The 25,491-nt window shown below is 27.4% G+C and overlaps 1 protein-coding gene across 1 annotated transcript in view; it reads right to left on the reverse strand.

Annotated features, from left to right (window-relative positions):
* The window catches only part of plekha5 (pleckstrin homology domain containing, family A member 5), a 195,897-nt gene that overhangs the window by 9,328 nt on the left and 161,078 nt on the right, over positions 1 to 25,491 (reverse strand). The window contains exons 9-21 of the mRNA XM_073838461.1: positions 25,147 to 25,221; positions 22,534 to 22,653; positions 20,164 to 20,217; positions 18,030 to 18,110; positions 11,360 to 11,425; positions 9,363 to 9,443; positions 9,133 to 9,282; positions 8,948 to 9,049; positions 8,751 to 8,859; positions 4,828 to 4,871; positions 4,467 to 4,601; positions 1,706 to 1,829; positions 1,511 to 1,626 (exon numbers count right to left, since the gene is read on the reverse strand). Of these exons, the coding sequence (XP_073694562.1) occupies positions 1,511 to 1,626; positions 1,706 to 1,829; positions 4,467 to 4,601; positions 4,828 to 4,871; positions 8,751 to 8,859; positions 8,948 to 9,049; positions 9,133 to 9,282; positions 9,363 to 9,443; positions 11,360 to 11,425; positions 18,030 to 18,110; positions 20,164 to 20,217; positions 22,534 to 22,653; positions 25,147 to 25,221 (1,257 nt within the window). The remainder of the gene's footprint in view (positions 1 to 1,510; positions 1,627 to 1,705; positions 1,830 to 4,466; positions 4,602 to 4,827; positions 4,872 to 8,750; positions 8,860 to 8,947; positions 9,050 to 9,132; positions 9,283 to 9,362; positions 9,444 to 11,359; positions 11,426 to 18,029; positions 18,111 to 20,163; positions 20,218 to 22,533; positions 22,654 to 25,146; positions 25,222 to 25,491) is intronic.

Here is a 25,491-nt window from a genome sequence, read left to right on the forward strand (position 1 = left end):
TTAAATAATATATAGGTGGTCAATAAAAGGTGGAAATAAATCAGGCTAAAATTATGTATAATGTTACATAATGTAGTCAATAAAAAAATAATATAAAAATAAGTTCATATTAGGATACAACTAATTTATTTTACTTGTATATTAATACAAATTAATTTAGTTTAAAGTGCAAAATAACCATTTTATAAATTGCATTCTCCTTATATTACATATTCATATATTTACATAAAATATGAGTACATGATTAATGTTAATATTAATATAAATACTATATATTACTATAAATTACTATAAATTAAATTACAAAAGTTAAAAATACATATGACACAAATATTAGTATTTTATATTATATTGTCATATATTAAATTATAAACATATGTATAAACAAATTCATTTATTACCTTTGATTAAAAATACATACATTTTTAATTAAAATATCCAAAATAACCATTTTATAATTATTATTGTCCTTATATTAAATATTCATATATTAACATAACATATTAATACCAGATAAATAAGGTGTAAATTAATATAATAATATATAAAATTTAATATTTAAAAATGTATGAAGTTCAATAAAGTTCAGTTATTCACAATACATACGTATGTTTTCATATATTATGAAAATGTCATATGTAAAATATAAGTATATAATTTTTTTATTAACTAATATTAACTGTGTGTGTGTGTATACACACACACACACACACACACACACACACATACATATATATATATATATATATATATATATATATATATATATATATATATGTATATATAAAATGCAAATATTTTAAATAATAATGTTAACATTATTATTACATTTAATATTAAACATGTTTGTAAAATTTAATACAATTAAATTATTCTCCACACATACATATTTCAAATAGCAGTATATAGAAATTTCTAATAACTCCTATCAATTATTACCCAAAAATATACAGGATACAAATATTTTATATTATAGTTTCATATATTAAACAATAACATATGATTATACAAATTCATTTATTACACTCTTGAAAATAAAGTTGCTTCACGATGCCATAAAATAACCTTTTTTGGTTCCATGAAGAACCTTTAACATCTAAAGAACCTCTCTTTTTCACATAAGGTTCTTTGCAGTGAAAGAAGATTCTTCAGATTATAAAAAGGCAAGAAAGAGATGGCTCTTTAAAGAACCTTTCAGTGATTGGTTCTTTGTGGAACCTTTTAAAGCACCTTTATTTTTAATAGTGTACCTTGTATTAAAAATACATTCAATTTGAAATCGAAATGCAAAATAACCAATACTATAACTAATTAAAAATTAAGTTGGGATATATTTATGGTAGGAAATGTGCAAAATATCTTCATGGAACAGGATCTTTTTAACATAAAAGAAAAATCAACGATTTTTGGCTATTGCTACAAATATATCTGTGCTACTTAAGACTTAAGTCACATTTTACACAATAAACACGATTTGTAAAGCAGTATAGAGTTTAAACGGCATACTTACTGTTCTGGGATCAGGTTTCTTGCTCTTCCTCAAGGTGACATAAGAGGCAATAGTGGAGGATTCAGGCATGGGTGATTTAGTTCTGGGACTGACCACTCCGACAGGATAAACCACACCTGACAGACAGAAAGACAGAGAGATCAGCGACCAGCAGGAAGGTCTTTAGGACTGTGAGGGACGGAGTTTGTCAGGCACCTTTGGTGACGCCGGCCGTCTCTTTCTCTCCCGTCTGCTCAGATTTGTCCTCGCCGTTGCTCTCGTCGACCTCGGCCACCGTGGTGAGCTCCGGCTCGCTCTTATACAGTCTGTAATCCGGCCCCTGAGAGCAGAGATTTCACCTGTTTACACATCATTTACTGCACAGACACGAACCATATGAGATTCACCAGGTTTATGATCATGGATTACATTAAACTGGGCAAAGAAAGAAACTAAGCCTCACTAAGGATGAGGTACAAACCTACACAATGCTGCTGATCTACTGAACATCTTATAGGGAGCACTCAAGGAGGAAGGTTTGATAAAAACCAAGAGGGTTAAAAAGCAAAAAGTCAACAGGAATGGGTTTTTTTTAAATGAATATTATGCCCAAAATGAAAACGGTCAACTATTACTTCATTACACAGGAAACAACAGCAACACACAAACTTGTAATGATATGAGGATGGGTAAATAATGACAGAAATCGCTTTTTTAGAGTGAAATATATAAAATTGCTCAAATTGAATCATTTAAATAGGCAAGATAAAACAATATAAATGTATTGGTATTATTATTAATATTTACTTAAAAGTATAGGTGGTGGGTTTATATTTTAATGCATTTAATAATTTATTTATTTGTCTGACAATGTTAAATAATGTATAGGTGGTCAGTAAAAAAAAAAAAATAGACTGATATAATGCAGGTATATAATTGATCACATTAAATAATTTAACTAGGCAAAATAAAAAGGTAATACTATTAATTTATTGATATTATTGTTATTCATATTTATTTATTTTTTTAATGACATTGAATAGCCTAAAGTTTAGGTGGTGGGTTTATTTTTTTAAATGCATATATTTATTCATTTGTTTGTTTGACAGTGTTAAATAATGTATAGGTGATTAATAAAAATTAACAAAAAAAGGCAGAAATTATTTACGATGTTAAATAATATATAGATGGTCAGTAAAAATTAATAAAAATTGTAAAGAAATCAGGCTGATATAATGCAGGTATAAAATGTTTACAATTTGATAATAATAGGCAAAATAAAACATGAATAATATAGATGTATTGGTATTATTATTATTATTTATTTTTTAATGTATGTATTTATTAATTTGTTTGTTTGACAATGTTAAATAATGTAAATAATGTCAATAGAAAGTAACAAAAAACTGGAAATAAATCAGGCTGAAATTAAGAAAAAAGGCAGAAATTATTTACAATGTTAAATAATGTATAGGTGATCAGTAAAAATGTCTTACATAAAAACTTATTTTTTTAATTTAAATAAGCAAATTAAAACAGTAAGAATATTAATTTATTTAATAATGTCAATAGAAATTAACAACAAAATTCGAAAGAAATCAAGCTAAAATTATTTATAATGTTACATAATGTATAGGTGGTCAGTAAAATTTATAACACAAAAATTGGAAAGAAATCAGGGAGACACTGTTTATGAAATTAAATAATGTATATGTGACCCTGGACCACAAAACCAGTCATAAGTGTAAATTTGTCGAAATTGAGATTCTTACGTCATATGAAAGCTGAGTAAATAAGCTTTCCATTGATATATTGTTTGTTAAAACATTGTTCGTCTGAGATACAACTATTTGAAAACCTGGAATCTGAGGGTGCAAAAAAATCTAAATATTGAGAAAATCGCCTTAAAAGCTGTCCAAATTAAGTTCTTAGCAATGCATATTACTAATCAAAAATCAAGTTTTTATATATTTATGGTAAAAAATTTACAAAATATCTTCATGGAACATGATCTTTACTTAATATGTGACCCTGGACCACAAAACCAGTCATAAGGTTAAATTTGACAAAACTGAGATTTATACATCATATGAAAGCTCAATAAATAAGCTTTCTATTGATGTATGGTTTGTTAGGATCGGACAATATTTGGCTGAGATACATCTATTTGAAATCAGAAATCTGAGGATGCAAAAAAATCTAAAAGACTGAGAAAATCACCTTTAAAGTTGTCCAAATTAGGTTCTTAACAATGCATATTACTAATCAAAAATTACATTTTGATATGTTTACAGTAGGAATTTTACAAAAAATCTTCATGGAACATGAACTTTGCTTAATTTCCTAATGATTTTTGGCATAAAAGAAAAATCAAAAATTTTGACCCATGCAATGTATTTTTGGCTATTGCTACAAATATACCCCAGCGACTTAAGACTGGTTTTGTGGTCCAGGGTCACATATGTGGTAAGTAAAAATTAATACATTTAGGAAAAATAGGCAGAAATTAATATACATCATTTTAAATATTGATGATAAGTAAAAATTAATAACAAAAATAAAATGGTAAAGAAATCAGGCAGAAATAGTTTGATATTAAGTACAAATTGTGGTCAGTAAAAACGCAACAAAAATTAAAAAGAAAATAAATTATTTACAATATTAAATAATGGAGAGCTGGTCAGGAAAAAATAATATAAATACTGGGAAGAAATCAGACAGAAATTGTTTACGATGTATAGGTGGTCAGCAAAAATGAATAACAAAAGCTGAGGCAGAAATGACGGATTCTCCACTGAGGAGGCTGGAATAATGTGGAATGAACACAAAGCGGATGTGTTTTTCAGCTAATGGACGGGCGATATATTCTTCTATCATTAACAAAATCACAATCTAAATTAAAAAGCAAACTAAAGCTGGGTTTGTGAAGCGATGGCGATGGGGTTAAATGAAGATGGGGGTCACAGCTGCGTCTTACGCTGTGGGCGCCGTTGCGCTGGGCGGCCTTGCGGTCCTCGGGCCGGTGAGGGGTGGTGCGGGGCGCGTGAGGAGGCCGGTCTCCCCCCTCATACGAGTACGGGAGAGGAGGACGAGGAGGCACCGAGTCTGACTCCTACACAGCGCACACAACGGGACAGTGAACCAGACTCTTGCCACAATACAGGTCAACTCATCCTGACCTTCGCTAGCGTCTGTCTGTCTGTCTGTCTGTCTGTCTGTCTGTCTGTCTGTCTGTCTGTCTGTCTGTCTGTCTGTCTGTCTGTCTGTCTGTCTGTGTGCTCGTTTAGACAATTACAGAACAATTATCATCAATCATGACGTCTGGGATCAACACTTACTTCACTCTTATGCAGGTTTGACAGCGGGTTTGCACCAGGAAAACCTACAAATACAGAAGAAAAGGGGTAAAATGCTTAGGAATTCATGGCTGTTTTTTCTGCAGGTTGCTGGTTATTGTTAACTAACATTAAAACTAGTAAAATTGTTTCAGTTCATGGTAATGAAATGGTAATTAAATGTTAGATGAAATTAATATATTATACATACACAAATATATTAACTTTGTAAACTAACTGAAAAAAAAAAAAACTGGTAAAACTAAAGCTAAAAAAAACCCTCAAAACAAAACAAAAGCACAACATTGATAATATATTTTGTATTATACAAATATGATAATAGTATTAGTTTTATAATAATATTTTATCATTTGTATAGTTTTATAACAATATTATTTCTGTTTAATTATGAAAAAACTAATATATATATATATATATATATATATATATATATATACACACACACAGATATTTGTATTTATATACTCAAATGTAAATTGAATAAAAAAATTGAAAACGAAAATAAAATATATTTTATAAATATATATTTTATGTTATACAAATAATATATTATTAGTTTTATAATAATATTTTATAATTTGTATAGTTTTGTATATTTGTATATAGTTTTATAACAATATTATTTAATATCTTTACTAATTAATTTATAATTAGGTAAAAACTATTATTACGCTAAATCATAAACTAAAATGAAAATGCTAATTCAAAATAATAATAAATGCTATAAAAGTTTATAAATAATACAAAATCAGTTAAATTTCCAGTTTTTACAAATTAATGTAAAAAAAACATAAAAAATTTTGTCTAAGACACCGTCTAAGAATTGTGAAATAAAACTTAAATTATATATGAAAATTAAATTTTATTATGTGCTTTAGTAATTTATTAGTCTTTTTTATATTTCAATTCAGCTTAAATCCAGTGTAGTACTTCATCTTAAATTAGCTTTATTTAAGTTTTTTTGGAATTCGTGTAATATTTATATATTACTTCAGCTTTATTTAATGTAAAAAAAAAAAAAACATGAAAAAATACATGTAAAAAAGTCTAAAAATGTAAAAAAAAAAAAAACTTAAATTATATATAAAAATGTATATTAAAAACTGGAAAAAACATTTATACATTTATAGTTTTTGTTGTTGTATTATTGCAAATTAACTTAAAGAAACATTTTAATTAACCCTCTGGGGTTCTTCCCCGACCAGTCACACTCAGGGCCCTCACGGTCAAAAGTGACCGGAGCCCTGAAATCATTATTTCCTTTTTTTCAGTAAAATCAATCAAATGTATTTTTGTTCAATAATATTTTTTCTTTTTTTCTGTCGTGTTTTGACAGAATTTTATGATAATAATTAATATTTATGCTACAATTATGATCTATTTTTTGCCATTGAATATAATAGAATTTTTTTTAATATATATAATTTTTATTCTTTTTTAATTAATGCTGTATTTTAGTTTAAAGTAGATACCTGGCCTATAGAAAATAATTTTTTGAAGTCGGATTTGTGCCATCTGGTGGCGTAGTGAGCATAATTACCAGGCAATATCCTATTTTAACCACTAGATGGATGTAATGCTCTCTATAGAAGGATTTGTGAATTCTAGTTGTTTTTGCACATATTTGCCAATGCCTTTTCAGGTTGTGGATTTTATTATATAAAATTAGATTATCAAAGACTATTTTTTTATTATTTGCCAAGTTTTTTGTTTGTTTGATTGGTTTAACTGGTAATTTGAAGTGCCAGTTTTACTTTATAATACAGTCAAACCAGAACATTGCATTAGAAAGAGAAACAATGGAAAGCATTTTGTTACCCATTGTTTTAATTCTAACTGAATAAAAATGCCGTTCTTTCAGTCATACCATTTTTTTTTATTTTGTAACCTTTTTATAATGAACATTTTGATTTAAATAATTTTTTGTAAAATTCAATAAACAATAACTCTTATTTAGCACAGGAATTATGAACAGCAACAGCATGGGCAACAAAATAACAGCAAAAGTATAATTATCAAACATTAAATGGAAAATAGAGAAATAAAAATATTTTAAATATCATCCTAACCCTATTTACATTTTATGTGCATTCTTTTTTTACATATTCAATGAACAGTAACTCTTATTCAAAAGGCAACAGCAATTATGAACATAAATCTAAAATAACAGAAAAGTATAACAATTGTCAAATAGTAAATAAAAAAATAGAGAAAAAAAAGTTTGTTTTAAATATCATTCTAACTATAATTACATATTATTTACATACTAATTGTGATTACAGATCAGGTTGTGACAAATCACAACAGAGTGTCTCCATAGAGCACTTTGAGCAAATGATGCTTGTTTTGAAATCTTTTTTCCGTGTGTGTGTGTGTGTGTGTGTGTGTGTGTGTGACATGGTGTGTGACTTTTGGATTTTGGATCCAATGTCTCCCTTTTATTTGATTCATAGTCTCACATTCCTCTGTTACAGTCTCACCAATCTCATATTTCCCTGTGTGTGTGTGTGTGTGTGTGTGTGTGTGTGTGTGTGTGTGTGTGTGTGTGTGTGTGTGTGTGTGTGTGTGTGTGTGTGTGTGTCTATTTTGGAACTCTGATGGCTTACAGTCTCATGCTTTCATTGCTGTGTGCTTTATTTCTTACATTGATTGCCTCTATTTCACACATTTCCCAAAATTAGCTTTTGAAATGACACACATTCATTTGTGTGTGCGTGTGTTTTTGTGTGTATAAGTGTGTGTGCGTGTGAGTGTATTGTAGTGTTTTGCACTCTTGATGTTTTAGAGAGTCACCCCTTCACAGTTGTGTGCTTTTTTTCTGGATTGTGGCTGATTTGTAGATTGTATGCACAAAAAAACTCTGTATTTTCATATTTTTGCCAATTTCCCATTCATTTCCTATGGCCGGTCATTTTGACCCGAAGACCCCGAGTGTGACTATTTTTTTTACGACCACTTAGACTTTTCCAATCCTGTCCCCAATTTTTTTGTGTGTTCATATACCAAGTACCATAAAAGTCACCAGGTTTCATACCATTCCGATGAAGCTACGATTTTTAAAATTTTTTTATTTAAAAAATTCCGGTCAAAAGTGACCGAAGAACCCCAGAGGGTTAAACAATATATGTAAATATATTTAAGTAAAAAGTATAATTTTAAAATAAACCATAAATAATATATGAAAATGTACAGATTTAAAATTATACATTTTAAATATTAATATAAATTCAGAATTATTAAACAAATTGAAAAAATGTATACAATTGTTTTTAAAAAAATACATGTAAAAATATAGTAATTTAAAAATAAATCTAAAGTAATACATAAAAATGCACAGATTTTAAAATACACAAAATACGCAATCTATATTGTATAATTATAAAATGGAAATGGAAAAAAGCTGTATAAATAAAATAATAAAAAATAAAATTATTATTATTTGTCTTTTTATTATTTATTACTAAATAATAAAATATTAAATTATATATTTATTTATTAGATTAGATTTATTAATATTTTGAATAAGTCTTTTCCTTTTCATTTTAATTTAAATTAAATTGTATTTTATTATGTGTTTTAGTAATTATTATTACTTTTAGTAGATATTTTAATAAATAATATTTCAATTCAGCTTAAATCCTTTTTTTCAGCTTTAGCTTTCCAATTTTCAAGGACATGTAATATTTAAATATATATATTATATATATATATATATATATATATATATATATATATATATATATATATAATTATAAAATGTATAATTTTTGTGGTGAGGCCAATGAAAACATTGGCAGAATGAGTAGAAATCTGGACAAATGGCCTGATCGGGGTACAAAAATATCATGGTTGCTGTTGATTATCATGGATTTAAGTTGTTGTGAGTGTTTTTCTTGTTCTCTCACTTGGTTCTGTGTTTCTCTTGGGTTTGTTCTTGCTCAGCGCCTCCATCACATCCTGAATTCTCCACAGCTCCTTCTGGATCTGGACGTGTTTTTGGCTGGGAGGCTCCGTCTACAAACACACAATCACTTCAGCTCAGTATCTATCAATCTATCTTGAATATATTGCTATTATTCAAGTATTCAATCAACTGTGCCACCTGTGGGCTCCCGAGGGCCTCGAGCTGCTCCAGGAGGCTGGTTTTGGCCATGGTGACGTCCGCCTCCAGTCGATCGTACTCCCTCCAGCTCCGCTCCAGCTCCTGTCAGCAGCACAGCATTATGGGTCAGCGACTCACAGTGTGTGGCATTGCATCAATCAAAGCTAACGATATGTGGGACGCACAGTGTTGACGCGAGACACCTCTCTGCAGGTGCTGAGCAGGCCGCTCTGGAGGACGTCCCGCTGCTGGATGACGCTCTGCACCGCCGCAGGGTTTTCCGAGCTCATCTCGATCTCCTGACTGGCCGACAGTAAGGCCGTCTCCAGCGTGTGCTGCAAATATACACATGTGGGAGTGAGACGGGCTTCGCAATAACGCACTGAGAGATGCTGAGGATGGAGATGTTTGCTACCTTTTCTCTGTGGAGCTGCTGCAGTTTTTCTTCTTGAGTTCTCACTACTTTATCCTGCTCACAGAGTCGACTTAACTTGGTCTGGAATGGGAAAGACAAGGACAGATGGATTGAAAGCGAGTTATTTTTGAGTAAAAGCATTTCTGTATGGTTCGTATGTACAAATATACAAGTAGTCTTCGATGAATGTGAGTTTGGTAAAAAGCATGTATAATAATTACATAAAAATTCGAAAAAATAAAATAGGAAATATCAAAACTAAAAAACAATACCAATAATTCTGACAGAATTTGAAATATTTAATGTAATATAATATAATATTAGATGATAAATAGTCTCCAATGAATGTAAGGTCATAAAAAATTAATACAAATTTGAAATAAAATTAAATAAAATAATTAAATTAAAATAAAATAAAAATATCCATCCATAATATAATATAATTAGGGCTGTCAAACGATTAATCGTGATTAATCACATCCAAAATAAAAGTTTGTCTTTACATAATATATGTGTGAGTACTGAGTAAATGTATTATGTATATAAAATACACACACTTGCATGTATATATATTTGATGCAAAATGTAACTATAAAGAGTTTATATGTATATAGAATTAAATATAAAATATAAATATATATAGACAACTATTATTATAATATATACATGTACGTGTATGGATTTATATATACATTATTAATATACTCAGTACTCACACATTTATTATATAAACACCAACTTTTATTCAGGATCCGATTAATCATGATTAATTGTTTGACAGCCTTAAATATAATATAATAAATATAATATAATATAATATAATATAATAATAGATAGATGGGGAAAAATAATTTGGAATATAATATAATATAATATAATGTAATATAATATAATATAATAATAGATAGATGGGGAAAAATAATTTGGAATATAATATAATGTAATATAATATAATATAATATAATATAATATTAGATGATAAACAGTCTCCAATTAATGTAAGGTCATAAAAAATGGCATAAAAATTTGAAATAAAATAAATAAAATATTGCACATAAGAAATATCAAAACTTAAAGACAACACCAACAATATAATATAATATAATATAATATAATATAATAAATAAACGTATAATAATATAATATTAGATGATAAATAGTCTCCAATGAACGTAAGGTCATAAAAAATGGCATAAAATTTTAAAATAAAATAAAATAAAATACCTATCTTTCCTTCCTGGTGTCATATTGCTTATGAAATATCAAAACGACAACACCAATAATTACAAAAGAATAATGGGTAAGTTTCAGTCTTCAATAAATGTGAGGTCATAAAAATGGCATAAAACGTAATAAAATAAAATAAAACACCCATCTTTCCTTCCTGTGTCATATTGCACATATGAAATATCAAAACTTAAAGACAACACAAATAATTATGACCAAATAATGTCTACATTTTAGCAACCTGAAAAGCTTTGATTGACAAAACAGTATTTATTTTTAGTTTGCACTCAGACTTTAGTAAAAGTTTTATGATTCCATATTTAATCCATATTCATACTCATCTCTGTTCATGGCTCCAAAGGTTGCTAATATAGTTGATAAATTAATCATATAATACATCTTGATGACTCCTCAACAGCATTTAACTCAGAAATCTCTAAACTCAAAATACAATTAAAAATGGGTCAAGAAATGCAAACGCAAATGCTTTGTAAAATGCTATTTCAAAGTTACATTTAAAAAGTTGTTTTTCTTGTTAAAAATACACACATTTTTAAATACGATTTACAAAATGTTCTGTTTAAGCAAAGTTACCATTTTTTGAAAAGTGGTTTAACCAATTAAAGTGTATGCATTTCTGTGTAAAACAGTGAATAATTTAGTTGTTTGCATACTATATTACTTTCTAAAGGTGTAACAGATCACAAACTCAAATAATAATTGTTAGAAAGTAAACATATAATCAGTTAACAGTAATAGAGTCAGCTTACATCAATATCCAGCTCCTCGGGTCTGTATAAGTAGGTGTTTTCTCTGTACTCTTCAGGACTTATCTGCTGAAATGAGAGGAAATAATGTCAGATATGATATACGTTATATAACACATCCTAGAAAGTGTTATACACCGCTCTAGACTGCTTTAAAACTCTCTGAGCATGAAGCGATGAAGCAAGCGGCGACATGAGCCTGCGTACAGTTGATTTTCTATTGCTGTACATGCAACTTACTCATCAATATGCTGTCAGATAAAGGGAAAAACAAACTTAGACCCTTAAAAATGAACTTTTTTGCAACAGTAACTTCAGTAAATGCTGTAACTCTTGCAGCTGGTGTAATATAAATGTGTGGCGCTGTGCAACAGGGATCTTTATATACAGTCACACTGTATACAAAAGCACTGGGACTGACACCAACCACAAAATCCACATTATACATGCAAACTCCATCCAAACAGCTCAGAGGAAGCAAATGGGAAAGTCTGATGGAAGTTTGTACACATACAGATCCACACTGCAATGATTTTCTTCCTTAGTATTTTTGTCTTGTTCTCCAGTGCAAACAAATAAACATTGCTAAATCAAAATACATTTACTTAAAAAGCAAAATGACAGATTATATGTCTACAATGCTTGAAACATGTATCAAAAGTAAGTAGGTTAATGCTTAAAATAATTTAAAAAAAGTGTAACTCTTCACTTGAAGTCTTTATGCATTATGCATTACAAAGGTATTCATAATGTACATTATAATGCATAATGCATTTTACATTTTTAAATAATTGTAAACAAAGTTCAAATGCATTATAATATTTGCAGGCTCCTTCGATCTGAAATAATGCATTATAGTTTCTAAAAGTGTAACAAATACATAGATAAATATACTAAATAAATAATAACTAAAATGAATATACATGAAATATAAATATATCTTAAATAATTTAGATACAAAATATTTTTTTCTAAAAAAAAAAATGGTTTCTTTTTTAATTGCATTTATGGAATATTCTTCACTTTAAGGTATAATGTACAACATTTGAATACTTAAACATTTTATGTACATAATATTATTGTTTTTCTAGCTCATATATAAAGCCACGATCGAAACTATAATGACACAAGTAGCTAAATCATCACGTTGTAAGCAAAGAAAAAAAGTAGTTTTAAGAAAAATACTGAAAAATACGGTTTTAATGGCTGGTAAAAAATATATACTGTCAATAAAGTCATAATTTATACAATTAATTATTTATATAATTGATATTAATGCATCTCATTTATATAAATATATACTGCCAATAAAGTAATAATTTATATCATTAATATTAATGCATCTAATTTATATAAATATTTACAGCCAATAAAACTATTTCTAATTAATTATTTATATAATTTATAAAAATGCATCTAATATATATAAATATTTACTGCCAATAAAGTCATAATTTATACAATTCGTTATATTAAATGTATATACTAAACATTTTTTTAAGACTTGACATCTTTGAAGTAAATGCATGTTGCTTTAAAAACATTTAAATATTTGCACTAGAAAACAAGACAAAAACACTGAGTAAGAAAGTCGTGTTTTTGCAGCACACACACACACATTCATTCACACTTTTCCACAGCCGGATGAGTTTATGTAGATATGAATCATCTCATCACAGAAATAGAGCTGCTTCAGCACCATCTGGTGTGCTAAAAACAGAAGAAAAAAAATCAGAAAACTGTTAACAGCGCTCGTGTCGTACACGTCCACAACATCTGCTACGGGACACCAGAGGGACACAAACACACAGTTTGAGCGCCAATTTAAAGCAATCCAACAACACGGATGTTTTATGTTAAATATAACGCTGGAAACTATCTGGAGGTTGGTTTGGGAGGGCGAAGGCTCTCGTACGGCAGGTTTCAGGAGGTTGGATGTTCCCCAAAGGCTCGCGGGTCAGCCGTGCGCCGAGGTAATTACCGTCCCCCTCGGTCCGGTCTGTCAGCGCGTGAGTTAGTGTGACTAATGAAAACTAGAAACCCAATCCGAAGGCCCTCACACGTTCGGCTGTGGGCCAGCAGGGACACGAGAGGAAGTCCTGACACCGCCGCTGACTGAAGACACAGGGGAATCTCAGCCGCTTTAATGTATTTCTGAGATTTCACAGCACTGAGGAAGGTGCTGAAGGAGATTTGAGGCAAAATCTGAACTCAAGTCGACAAATACAACTCACCCTTCGGAAAGACCAAGTTACTTTTGGTATAAAACAAAGTCTTAGCTCTCAAATGTTGCCATTTCGTAAGATATTCAAACCGTTAATACTAGGGATGCACCAAAATGCACCACGTTTTCTGTATTCCCCCCCCCCCCCATGTATTTTGCCAGTTTTTTCACCATTGCATAAATTAAATAGCCCAAAATTTTGTTTTGCTTTTCCAAAAAAAAAAAAAAAAAAAAAATCAAAAAAATCTAATATAAAACAGTTTAAAAATATTTACTTAACACTGAACATTTTTGTCATTCTATGTAAAAAGCCTAATTTTAAAGTGTTAATTTGATATATTTCTCACATTAAGCAACTAAAATTAATATTACTAATACTAATTACTAATATAATAATAATAATAATAGTGTTAATTTGGAATATTTCTCACATTTAGCAACTAAAATTAATATTAATAACGTACTAAATATGAACATTAACCATTTTATAAAGTTTATCATTATAAAAAAACATAATAAAATATAATAAAGTAAATAAAATAGTCAGTCTAAATTTAAAATTAATTTTAAAGTGTTAATTTGATATATTTCTCACATTTAGCAACTAAAATTAATATTAATATCGTACTTAATATGAACATTAACTATTTTATAAAGCTTATCATTATAAAAAAATATAAAAAAATATAATAAAGTAAATAAAATAGTCACAGTCTAAATTTAAAATTAATTTTAAAGTGTTAATTTGATATATTTCTCACATTTAGCAACTAAAATTAATATTACTAACATACTAAATATGAACATTAACTATTTTATAAAGCTTATCATTATAAAAAAATATAAAAAATATAGAAGTAAATAAAATAGTCACAGTCTAAATTTAAAATTAATTTTAAAGTGTTAATTTGATATATTTCTCACATTTAGCAACTAAAATTAATATTAATAACGTACTAAATATGAACATTAACTATTTTATAAAGCTTATTATAAAAATATAATAAAGTAAATAAAATAGTCTAAATTTAAAATTAATTTTAAAGTGTTAATTTGATATATTTCTCACATTTAGCAACTAAAATTAATATTACTAACGTACAATACGAACACTGACTATTTTATAAAGCTTATCATTATAAGATATACAATAATAATAAAATATAAAAACGTAAATAAAATAGTCAATAATATATACAAAAAGCTTAAGTTTAATTCAAACTATATGACACGTTTCTCACAAATAATTTAGCAATATTTTTATTAAAACAATATTTTTGTGCTTATGTCAATGGAATTATTTATTTTATTATTTAAAATAAACAATTTAAAATATATTTTATTATAGTTTTACTCATAGCATCATAATCCCATTGTCATGTAACACTGGTCCAGATAGTAGTAGAAAACCTCTAAATAAATAAATAGAAAAATAATAATAATAATAATATAATATAACTGAATTATTATAAATATTACAACACCATTTTTAACTGCATTTATTAAAAATAAAATATTACATAATTATTAAAAAACTAGCATCATAATCCCATTGTCATAAGGGCAGCAATTTAGTTTTAATAAATATATTGCAAAATAATAGCCAAATAGAGTTTTAACTCACTCAGAATTGTTTGCAACATGACACTTCAACTTTAAAACATTCGCTGACTTTTGCATGACATGATTGGGTTTCTAACTAATGAAAGCCTGTTCACACCAACAACAATTATTTCTTATGTTGCTTCAAATGCTTCAGCACTTGAAAACTCATTGACTATCAATGTTTTTGATCATTTTTCCTACAGTAAAGACTCCAGCGACTTCTCTATACTTATAGAATGATTGTTATATTGATGTGAATAGGCCTTTAAAGCTCATAAAAGCATGTTTTTGTAACACTATATGAGCAATGCTTTTCCTTTCGAGCTCAAAAGCCTTCATAAACCACATTAATCTCCAATAACAGTCTGATGCAAGTAACTTTTTTAAATGCATAAGTGGAATATTTCTCACATTTAGCAACTAAAATTAATATTACTAACATACAAAATAGGAACATTGCTTATCGTTATAAAATATTTTAAAGTGTTAATTTTCTCACATTAAGCAACTAAAATTTATATTAATAATCTATAAAATATGAACATTGACTATTGTATAAAGCTTATCATTATAAAATATTTTATAATACAATATAAAAGTAAATAAAAAAGTCAAAGTCTAAATTTAAAAATTATTTAAGTGTTAATTTGATATATTTCTGAAAATTAATGTTAATAATGCACAAAATATGAAAACTGACTATTGTATAAAGCTTATCATTATAAAATATTTTATAATAAAATATAAAAGTAAATAAAATAGAGTCAGTCTAAATTAAAAAATGATTTAAGTGTTAATTTGATATATTTCTCACATTAAAATGAATATTAATAATGTACAACATATGAACATTGACTATTTTATAAAGCTTATCATTATAAAATATTTTAGAATAATTTAATATAATAAAGTAAATAAAATAGTCTAAATTTAAAATTTAATTTTAAGTTTTAATTTGATATATTTTTCACATTGAGCAACTAAAATTAATATTATTAATGTCCAAAATATTAGATTGAATAAAGATTAGATAGAATAAAGATTGACTATTTTATAAAGCTTATCATCATAAAATATTAATAAGTGTTAATTTTCTCACATTAAGTAACTAAAATTAATATTAATAATCTATAAAATATGAACATTGACTATTGTATAAAGCTTATCATTATAAAATATTTTATAATACAATATAAAAGTGAATAAAAAAAGTCAAAGTCTAAATTTAAAAATGATTTAAGTGTTAATTTGATATATTTCTGAAAATTAATGTTAATAATGTACAAAAAATGAACACTGACTATTGTATAAAGCTTATCATTATAAAATATTTTATAATAAAATATGAAAGTAAATAAAAGTCAGTCTAAATTAAAAAATTATTTAAGTGGTAATTTGATATATTTCTCACATTAAGCAACAAAAATGAATATTAATAATGTACAACATATGAACATTGACTATTTTATAAAGCTTATCATTATAAAATATTTTAGAATAATTTAATATAATAAAGTAGATAAAATAGTCTAAATTTAAAATTTAATTTTAAGTTTTAATTTGATATATTTTTCACATTGAGCAACTAAAATTAATATTATTAATGTACAAAATATTAGATTGAATAAAGATTGACTATTTTATAAAGCTTATCATCATAAAATATTTTATAATCAAATACAATAAAGTAAATAAAAATAAAGTCAAAGTCTAAATTTAAAAATAACTTTAAAGTGTTCATTTGATATTTCTCACAGTAAGAAACTAAAATTAATAATGTACAAAATATGAACATTGACTTTTTTATTAAGCTTATCATTATAAAATATTACATAATAATAATAAAATAGAAAAAGGTAAATAAAGTCAGTCTACATAAAAAAGTCTTAAAGCAACAAAAAATTAATATGTGACCCTGGACCACAAAACCAGTCTTAAGTCGCTGGGGTATATTTGTAGCAATAGCCAAAAATACATTGCATGGGTCAAAATTTTAGATTTTTCTTTTATGCCAAAAATCATTAAGAAATTAAGTAAAGTTCATGTTCCATGAAGATTTTTTGTAAAATTCCTACTGTAAACATATCAAAATGTAATTTTTGATTAGTAATATGCATTGTTAAGAACCTAATTTGGACAACTTTAAAGGTGATTTTCTCAGTCTTTTAGATTTTTTTGCATCCTCAGATTTCTGATTTCAAATAGATGTATCTCAGACAAATATTGTCCTATCCTAACAAACCATACATCAATAGAAAGCTTATTTATTGGGATTTCATATGATGTATAAATCTCAGTTTTGTCAAATTTAACCTTATGACTGGTTTTGTGATCCAGGGTCACATATTATGTAAAAACCAATCAATGTTTTTCACAATTTTTCCTACAATAAAGACTCCAGCAACTTCTCTATTCTTCTAGAATGATTGTTATAACTTTAATTGTTAACTTAATAGGCCTTTAAAGCTCATAAAAGCATGTTTTTGTAACGCTACCTGTGCAATGCTTTCCTTTCGAGCTCAAAAGGCTTCATAAACCACAAACGCTGGAGTCTGCGCTAACACATGAAAGCCGGCGTGATGGATGAAGCCATTGCTAATGAACGGCACATTAGCACCAGCAGCTGTGATTGGCACGGCTATGCGGCGGACGAAAACGTTCAAGCCATGCCAAAAATACCAGTTCCACTTTTAACAACAAAACAACAACAACAAGGAAAACCAATGGGATGTGCTGGAACCAAACCGACACAAGATGGGGCAGTGAGGGGGTGGAGCTTCGACAAAGAGGCGGGGCCATGACACGAGAGGGGGAGGAGCATAACCGTGTTTTCCGAAACCTTACTTGCTGGTACAGTTGCGGCCGTGGCGCCGAGTTCTCAATCATAGTGTGAATCATGAAGATTACTGGCTCATTCTCCTTCATCTAGTACATGAGGAGGAGGAGTAACAGCCGTTATCAAAGCACTGTGTCTTTTACAGCTTCTCATCCTCACAAATATCACGTCTGCTTTACTTGTGCATTTTCTCTTGTTCGCTGTTCCAGAATAATGACTGCGTGCACTTTATGCAATACAATGTTAAAAGACAATAAATGGTTCCTGTCAAAGAAAGTGAAGAACATTTGCTGGGTGATGTTATTCTCAGTTGACCTTTTCTAAAAGATGGATCACTGGAGAGAAAAGCTGAACTTAAAACATCAAAATGTCCACCAAAACACATTCAACCAGAGATATAGTGGTCACTGAAGTGCTTGATAATAATTAAAATAAAATATTACTGTAATATTAATAATCAATAGGTTAAGATAAACATGAAAACTTCAAACCGTAACAGTCAGGTTTTTGTCGTAAACTAAAAGTAAAATATAATTTACAGAAAACTATTAAATACCTTTTTTATTAGTTTAAATGAATCGGAAATAAATTTAAAAAAAGAAAAAATATTAATATAAAATATTAATAAAATATTAAGCAATTATAATATAAAACGAACAAAAATATATAAAATAAAAAAATATAAAAATTAGCTAATTAGAAACTACATTATATTACAATAAATAATAAGAAAACACTGGCTATACAGTAGAAACTCTGAATAACATAATATAACTGAATTATTATATCAATTATATAACATATAATAAAATAAAATACATAAAAACTAAAGAAGAAATATTAAAATATTAATATAAAATAAAATTTATAAAATGTTATGAAATATTAATATGAAAATGGAAAAAAAGCTAATTAGACATTTTTAATAAATACTATAATCTGTTCCAGAGAGTAGAAAATCTCTAAATAAATTAAAATAAATTATATTTATTATATAACATAATTATATAAATTATATAACAGAATTAATCAACTGCATTCATTAAAAACAAAATACAATATCATTATTTCACTCAAATTTTTCATCTCAAAATAATAAAAAAACTGTTAAAATATTAATATAAAATGAAATATTAATATTAAAATGAAAAAATAAAAAATAAAAATATAAGCTAATTAGATATTTTAATTACTATTATATTAAAATAAATAATAATAAGATAACACTGGTCCAGAAAGTAGAACATTTCTAAATAAATAAAAAGAAAATATATTTATTATATAAATTATATAAATATATTATTCAACTGCATTCATTAAACATGAAATAAAATAAAATAAAATATAATTATTAAACTTAAATCTCAAAACGAACCCCACTCAAGCTACAAAGAAAAATTGAATACCTAAAATTATGATAAAATAATTATAAGATAGCACTGTTCCAGGTGGTAGAAAATATCTAAATAAATAAACAGAAAATATATTTATTATATAACAATAGCATTTATTAAAAATAAAATATTATAAAGATATTAATCTCAATCTCAAAACTAAAAAAACTCAAGCTACATAGAAATATTAATGAAATATTAAAATTACATTTTATAATATAACTAATTAGAAATAAAGCAATTAAAAAAATAATTAATACATTCAATCTCAAAAAATAAAATAAAAATAAATATTGCCTTTGCCATATAAAAATTCAATTAATAAAATTAAAACTACACAGAAATATATTTAAAAAAAAATTTAACTTAAAATTAAACTTAAAATATAAATAACTACTTACTGCTACTGTTGTGACCTTAGTAGTTAAAAAACAAACAAAAAAACAAGACATTCACAGCAGGCTACCACTGAGAATTAAGCCTGACAAACGAAACAATACAAATGATATTCATATTATGTTGCTAAAAAAGCTTTAAATGAACTGCTATTTTAAGAAACACCATCTGCATTCAACAGACGCAGAACTTCAACAGAACAAAGAACTGCAGCAGATGCACTGAGGGCCGGAGAACAGAGAAAACGCTTGAGTTTGATCTGCGCTGTAATAAAAGTACAGTAGCCAGAGAAATAAGACAATGAGAGAGAGAGAGAGAGAAACAGGAAGTGAGAAACAGGAAAGGCCCTCACCTGGCTGTCCAAGTACATGAGATTCCTCTGTAGGTGATGCGAAAGGATTTCACTCTAGAGACGGCAAGAGAAAGAAGATGAGAGGAGAGCAGTGAGAAAAACCAGAGACGTTGGCGAGACGTGGGCTTCAGAGCAGGGGAAGTGCAAAACCAAAAACTCAAGAAGCCATTCAAAGTCAACAACTGCAAACTTTCCTCAAGTTCATCATGCACTTTTATGAGCCAAGCCGAAAAGAGCAAATCAGAAATAAACGGGTCCACCAAAGAAAACATCTAGGATTGCAAACAGAAACACAGCTTCTGCGGATCATGTTCTTCAAACTGCGTCAAACGCATGCAGCAGCCGCACAAAACATGATCCAAACCTACAGGACTGGAGGGATTTCACATGTTAGTGGAAAGGAAGAGACGTTTCTTTAAAAAGCTGGTCAGAAGTTTGGAATAATTAAGATTTGTTTAAATTAAGGCTCTTCAAAGCTGATCAAAAACACTGTAAAATATGAAATATTATTACGATTTAAAAGAACTGTTTTCTAGTTTGATACGTTTTAAAATGTTATAATGTAAATATGTAAATAATTTATTTTTGTGATTTAAAGCTGATTTTTAGCATCTTTACTGCAGTCTTCAGAGTCACATGATCCTGCAGAAATCATTCTCATGCTTTCTGTTTTGCTGCTCAATTATTAATAATGGTTAATAATGGTTATTATAAGTTTAACTAAAACTAAAATATAATTTAAAACATTTTCATGAATTTAAATGAACCTTAAAGAAATAAATAAATAATCCCAAACTAAATAAAAAACTGCCTTTGAAAAAGTTTAATACACAACTTAAATATAAAAAAATGAAATATTAATATACAAAATTAAATAGAAAATTTAAAAAATAAAATCCAATTTTAATACTATAATATGAAAATAAATAATAATAAGATAAAACTGGTCCAGAGAGTAAACAAGTCTCTAAATAAATATATAAAAAAGAATAGAGTAGAAAAATCTCTAGATAAATAAATAAAAATGATGTTTATAAATTATATAACAGAATTATTCAACTGCATTCAATAAAAATTAAAGATCATATAATTATTAAACTCAATCTCGTAATAGTTTTTGCTGCTTAATATCTTAATTTTGTGGAAACTGTTCTAAATGTCTTTGATGAAGAAAAAAAACAGCATTACTTTGAATTAGAAAATCAGATTATAAATTATTATAAATGCATTTACTGTCACTAATCTGAATTTAATGTGTCCACGATGAATATATATATGCATGTATACTTGAATGTATATATATTTGATGCAAAATGTTATATGTAACTATAAAGAGTTTATATGTATATAGAATTAAATATAAATATAAATATACAGTATATAGACAACTATTATTATAATATATACATGTATGTGTATGTATTTATATATACATTATTAATATACTCAGTACTCACACATATATTATGTAAAAACAAACAAAACAAAGTTATTTTAGCTTCAAATGAAGTATTTAATTGTTTATATATATATATATATATATATATATATATATATATATATATATATATATATATATATATATTCATTTCTTTCAGATTCATTTGAAGTTAAAATAACTAACGGAAAAAATACAGAAATATTAAATTATTAATATAAACTGAAATAATGAAATATTATGAAATATTAATATAAAAATGGAAACAAAAATAATTAGAAATTTTAGTAAATATTACATTATATTAAAACAATTAAAATAGTAAAACAACATTGGCCATAGAATAGAAAATCTTTAAAGTAAAAATAAATATTTATAATATATATTATTATTTTTATAAATTATGATTAAATATGAATTTATTTCTCACTTTTTTTTTTTTTTTACTTTTGAAAGATTATGATGATTTTTAACATTGATAATAATAATAATAATGTTTTTTGATCAGCAAATCAGCATATTAGAATGATTTCTGAAGGATCATGTGACACTGATGACTGGAGTAACGATGCTAAAAATTCAGCTTTGATCACAGAAATAAATTGCATCTTAATATATATTCAAATAAAAAGCAGTTGTTTTAAATAGTAAAAATATTTCACATTTTTACGGTTTTTATGGTATTTTTAGTCAAATAAATGCTTCTTTCAAAAACATTTACAAATCCAAATTATTCCAAACCTTTGATTAGATCTGGCATTGAAACGTATTCCATTAGACATCGTCCAATCCACAAGAGCATGCGGAAGCAATGGGAAAACCACCAGACTTGGAAATGGACAGGCTGGGTTGTGGGGTGGCCGGGGTTTTGGCGGGGGAACTAACAAGCCCTTCACTCTGGGATGCACAGGCTAGCGATCCACGAGGCTGACCTTTGGGTTGGCGGCATCCAGGTTTAGCTGCATTAGCTGAGCGAGCGTGTGCTCACGGAGGCTGTTGAGCTCGGCCTGCTGCCGCCGGAGTTTGATGAGCAGCAGGGTCAGTTCCTCTGGCTGCGGCGGGCGACAGGAGCAGCGGTTAGTGTGGGCCGTCGTGAAGGGGGTTATGGGGGAAATCGGGCCATGTTTGATACAGAGGATGTGTTGACATGACTTCAATTCTTCAGACAGTGTGATGACATACTGACATAAACCTGTGATATCTAATCAACATGATTAACCTGCTTCTGCTAAGATGCACAAACTGGTTTAGTAACCATGAATAACCAGGTTCTTGAGCTAGAAACTAGTTGCAATCTATTTGAGTTTAAATTCTCTATTAACAAAAAAATACTAAAACTTTAACTAAAATTAGTAAGACTAAAATGAAAAATCTAAAACATTATTTTAAAATAATAATACAAGCTAAAACAGTAAATCAAAGTTTAAGTTAGGGTTTAAGTTTAAATTAGTTTTCAAGAATGGAAAACCAAGCACAACAAAATAACAGGAACTTTAACTAAAATTGAAAAAAAATAAATTAAATAAATTAAATTAAAATAAAAATCTAATTTAAAATATTAATAAATACTATGGTAGTATAAATAATATCGAAATAATTGGAAAACCCATACATATATAATAAAGCACAACAAAACGAATGAAACAAATAAAAATATTACTAATAATACTAAACACTGTAAATGTTTTAAAATAATAGTAAATTATTATAAAAGTTTATGCTATATTATAAAAGTTTAAATTAACAAACATTAACCAAAATTGAATAAATAAATAAATAAAAACAAAATTAAAATATTAATACATACTATGATAGTGTAAATAACACGAATAAGAAAATGTGTCAATAAACAATTGGAAATTATATATATATGCATATATAAAAACATATATAATAAGGCACAATAAAACAGTAATAAAACAAATTAAAAATATATAACTAAACATTGTAGTTATTTTAACATAATAATACATACTGCAGTAGTTTATAATAAGTGTAAGTTTGGGTTTAAGTTTCAATTTGCTTTCAAAAATAAAAAAAAATTAAGCACAACAAAATAACTTTAACTAAAATAATACTAAAAAGAAAAAACTAATTCAAAATATTAAGAAATACTATTAAAGTATAAATAACATGAATTAGAAAATCTGCAAATAAATAACTGGAAATTAAATATGCATATACAAAAACATATAATAAAGAACAAAAAAGAAATAAAACAAGGGTTTAAATAAGTTTAAATTTACTTCCAAAAATGTAAAATCAAGCACAACAAAATTACTAAAACTAAAATCAACAAATATTTAAACAAAAAAAAATAAAAGCTAATTTAAAATATTAATAAATATTATAAACTATGTAAAACTATACTAAATAAATAATATATGCAGTAAAAAATGGTAAACTGTATATTTAGAATTGTATTGTATACATATATATATATAAGCACAATAAAATTAATAAAACTTTAAAATGGAAAATATTATGAATTCAAAATATTTAAAAATATAGTTACTTCAAAATATTAATAATACAACAGCAAATGAACACCAAAATAACACTGGTCCAGTGAGTATAAAACACGTAAATAAATAAATCTGTAGCATTAAATATTTTCAGGATAGACTGACATAAACCTGTAATATCTAGTCAACGAGATTATAAACTAATTACAAGCTGGATTTTCCTTAAAGAACAGCTGAATTAAGTTTAAAGTTGCTTTTAAGAAAACAAAATCCCAGGTTTATGCCAATTTATCCTTAGAAATGTATTCTGCTATCCAAATTAAGTACCTTGCGACTGCCATTATCTCATGTTTGTCATTTCATCTGAAGTTATATTACTCCAAATAAAAGAAGTAATATCATAATGCAAAATGTTTAAGGTCCTAAATTGAATTTGATGCACTGAAAAGAGATGATGAGTAAAACACATATGGAGGAGCTCCATTAATATTTCATCAAGTGACCGCAGGCTTTTTCATTAAAATGCTCTCTGCCTGAAATAATATCGCAGACCATTTCTGTCAGTCGTATTTAGTGTCTAAAAAACATTATAAAAAAAGCAGCTTAACAGGAAACAGCCGGCTTTAGACTGCCAGAACCTGAAACGTCAAGTAAGAGAATAATAATTATAGTTTTAAGAAGAGCTTATGGTATTAACGCGTCTCCTGTCGTAATAAACACACACACAAACACTCATCTCTCTGTCAGAGCAGTTTAAAGCTTGAATAACCTACTCTACTGAAATAAAAACTCCTACTTGAACATCTAAATGTCTGTTTACCTTTAAAGTCAACATGAAATGATATTTGCAAGCGATTTTATTTCTACAATGTGATTTGCGGAGGTTTTGATTTCGTGTTGTCTTTAAATGAGCAGCTTTAACCTCCGCATGTAAATATTCTGCTCATCTGCAAGCCAAAGCCTCAACGAATCCTTGGTGGCTTGCAACTGAAAAATGCAAAGAGTTTGAGAGGAAAGCGAAGTTCCAATGGTTGTGTTTGCACAGAGGAACAAGGTGGGTGGAGAAGAGGGAAAGCGTACCGTTTTGCCTTGCAGAGACTGTGCAGTGATGCTCTGCGCGGGAGGAACAGGCCTGCGTTCGGCAGGATAGGAATACTGATAGAAAGAGAAAGAGAGAGACAGAGACAGAGGAAAGCACAGAAATCATCATGATCATTGGAACAGAGCGTTCTGGAGAAGAGTGCATTAAACCCGAAGTATTCAAAGAAATGTATAGGCTTGGTAATTTAATGTGATCTGGTAATTGCATGCTCAGATGAGAAAAACGACTATTGTGTCTTTATACTATCACCCAAAAACAGTGAGAAAGAATCAGATAAAACAGACATTAATGCAGGGCTCCCACACTTTCTGATCAATACATTT

This window comes from Garra rufa, chromosome 4, assembly GCF_049309525.1.
Source record: "Garra rufa chromosome 4, GarRuf1.0, whole genome shotgun sequence".
NCBI lineage: Eukaryota > Metazoa > Chordata > Actinopteri > Cypriniformes > Cyprinidae > Garra > Garra rufa.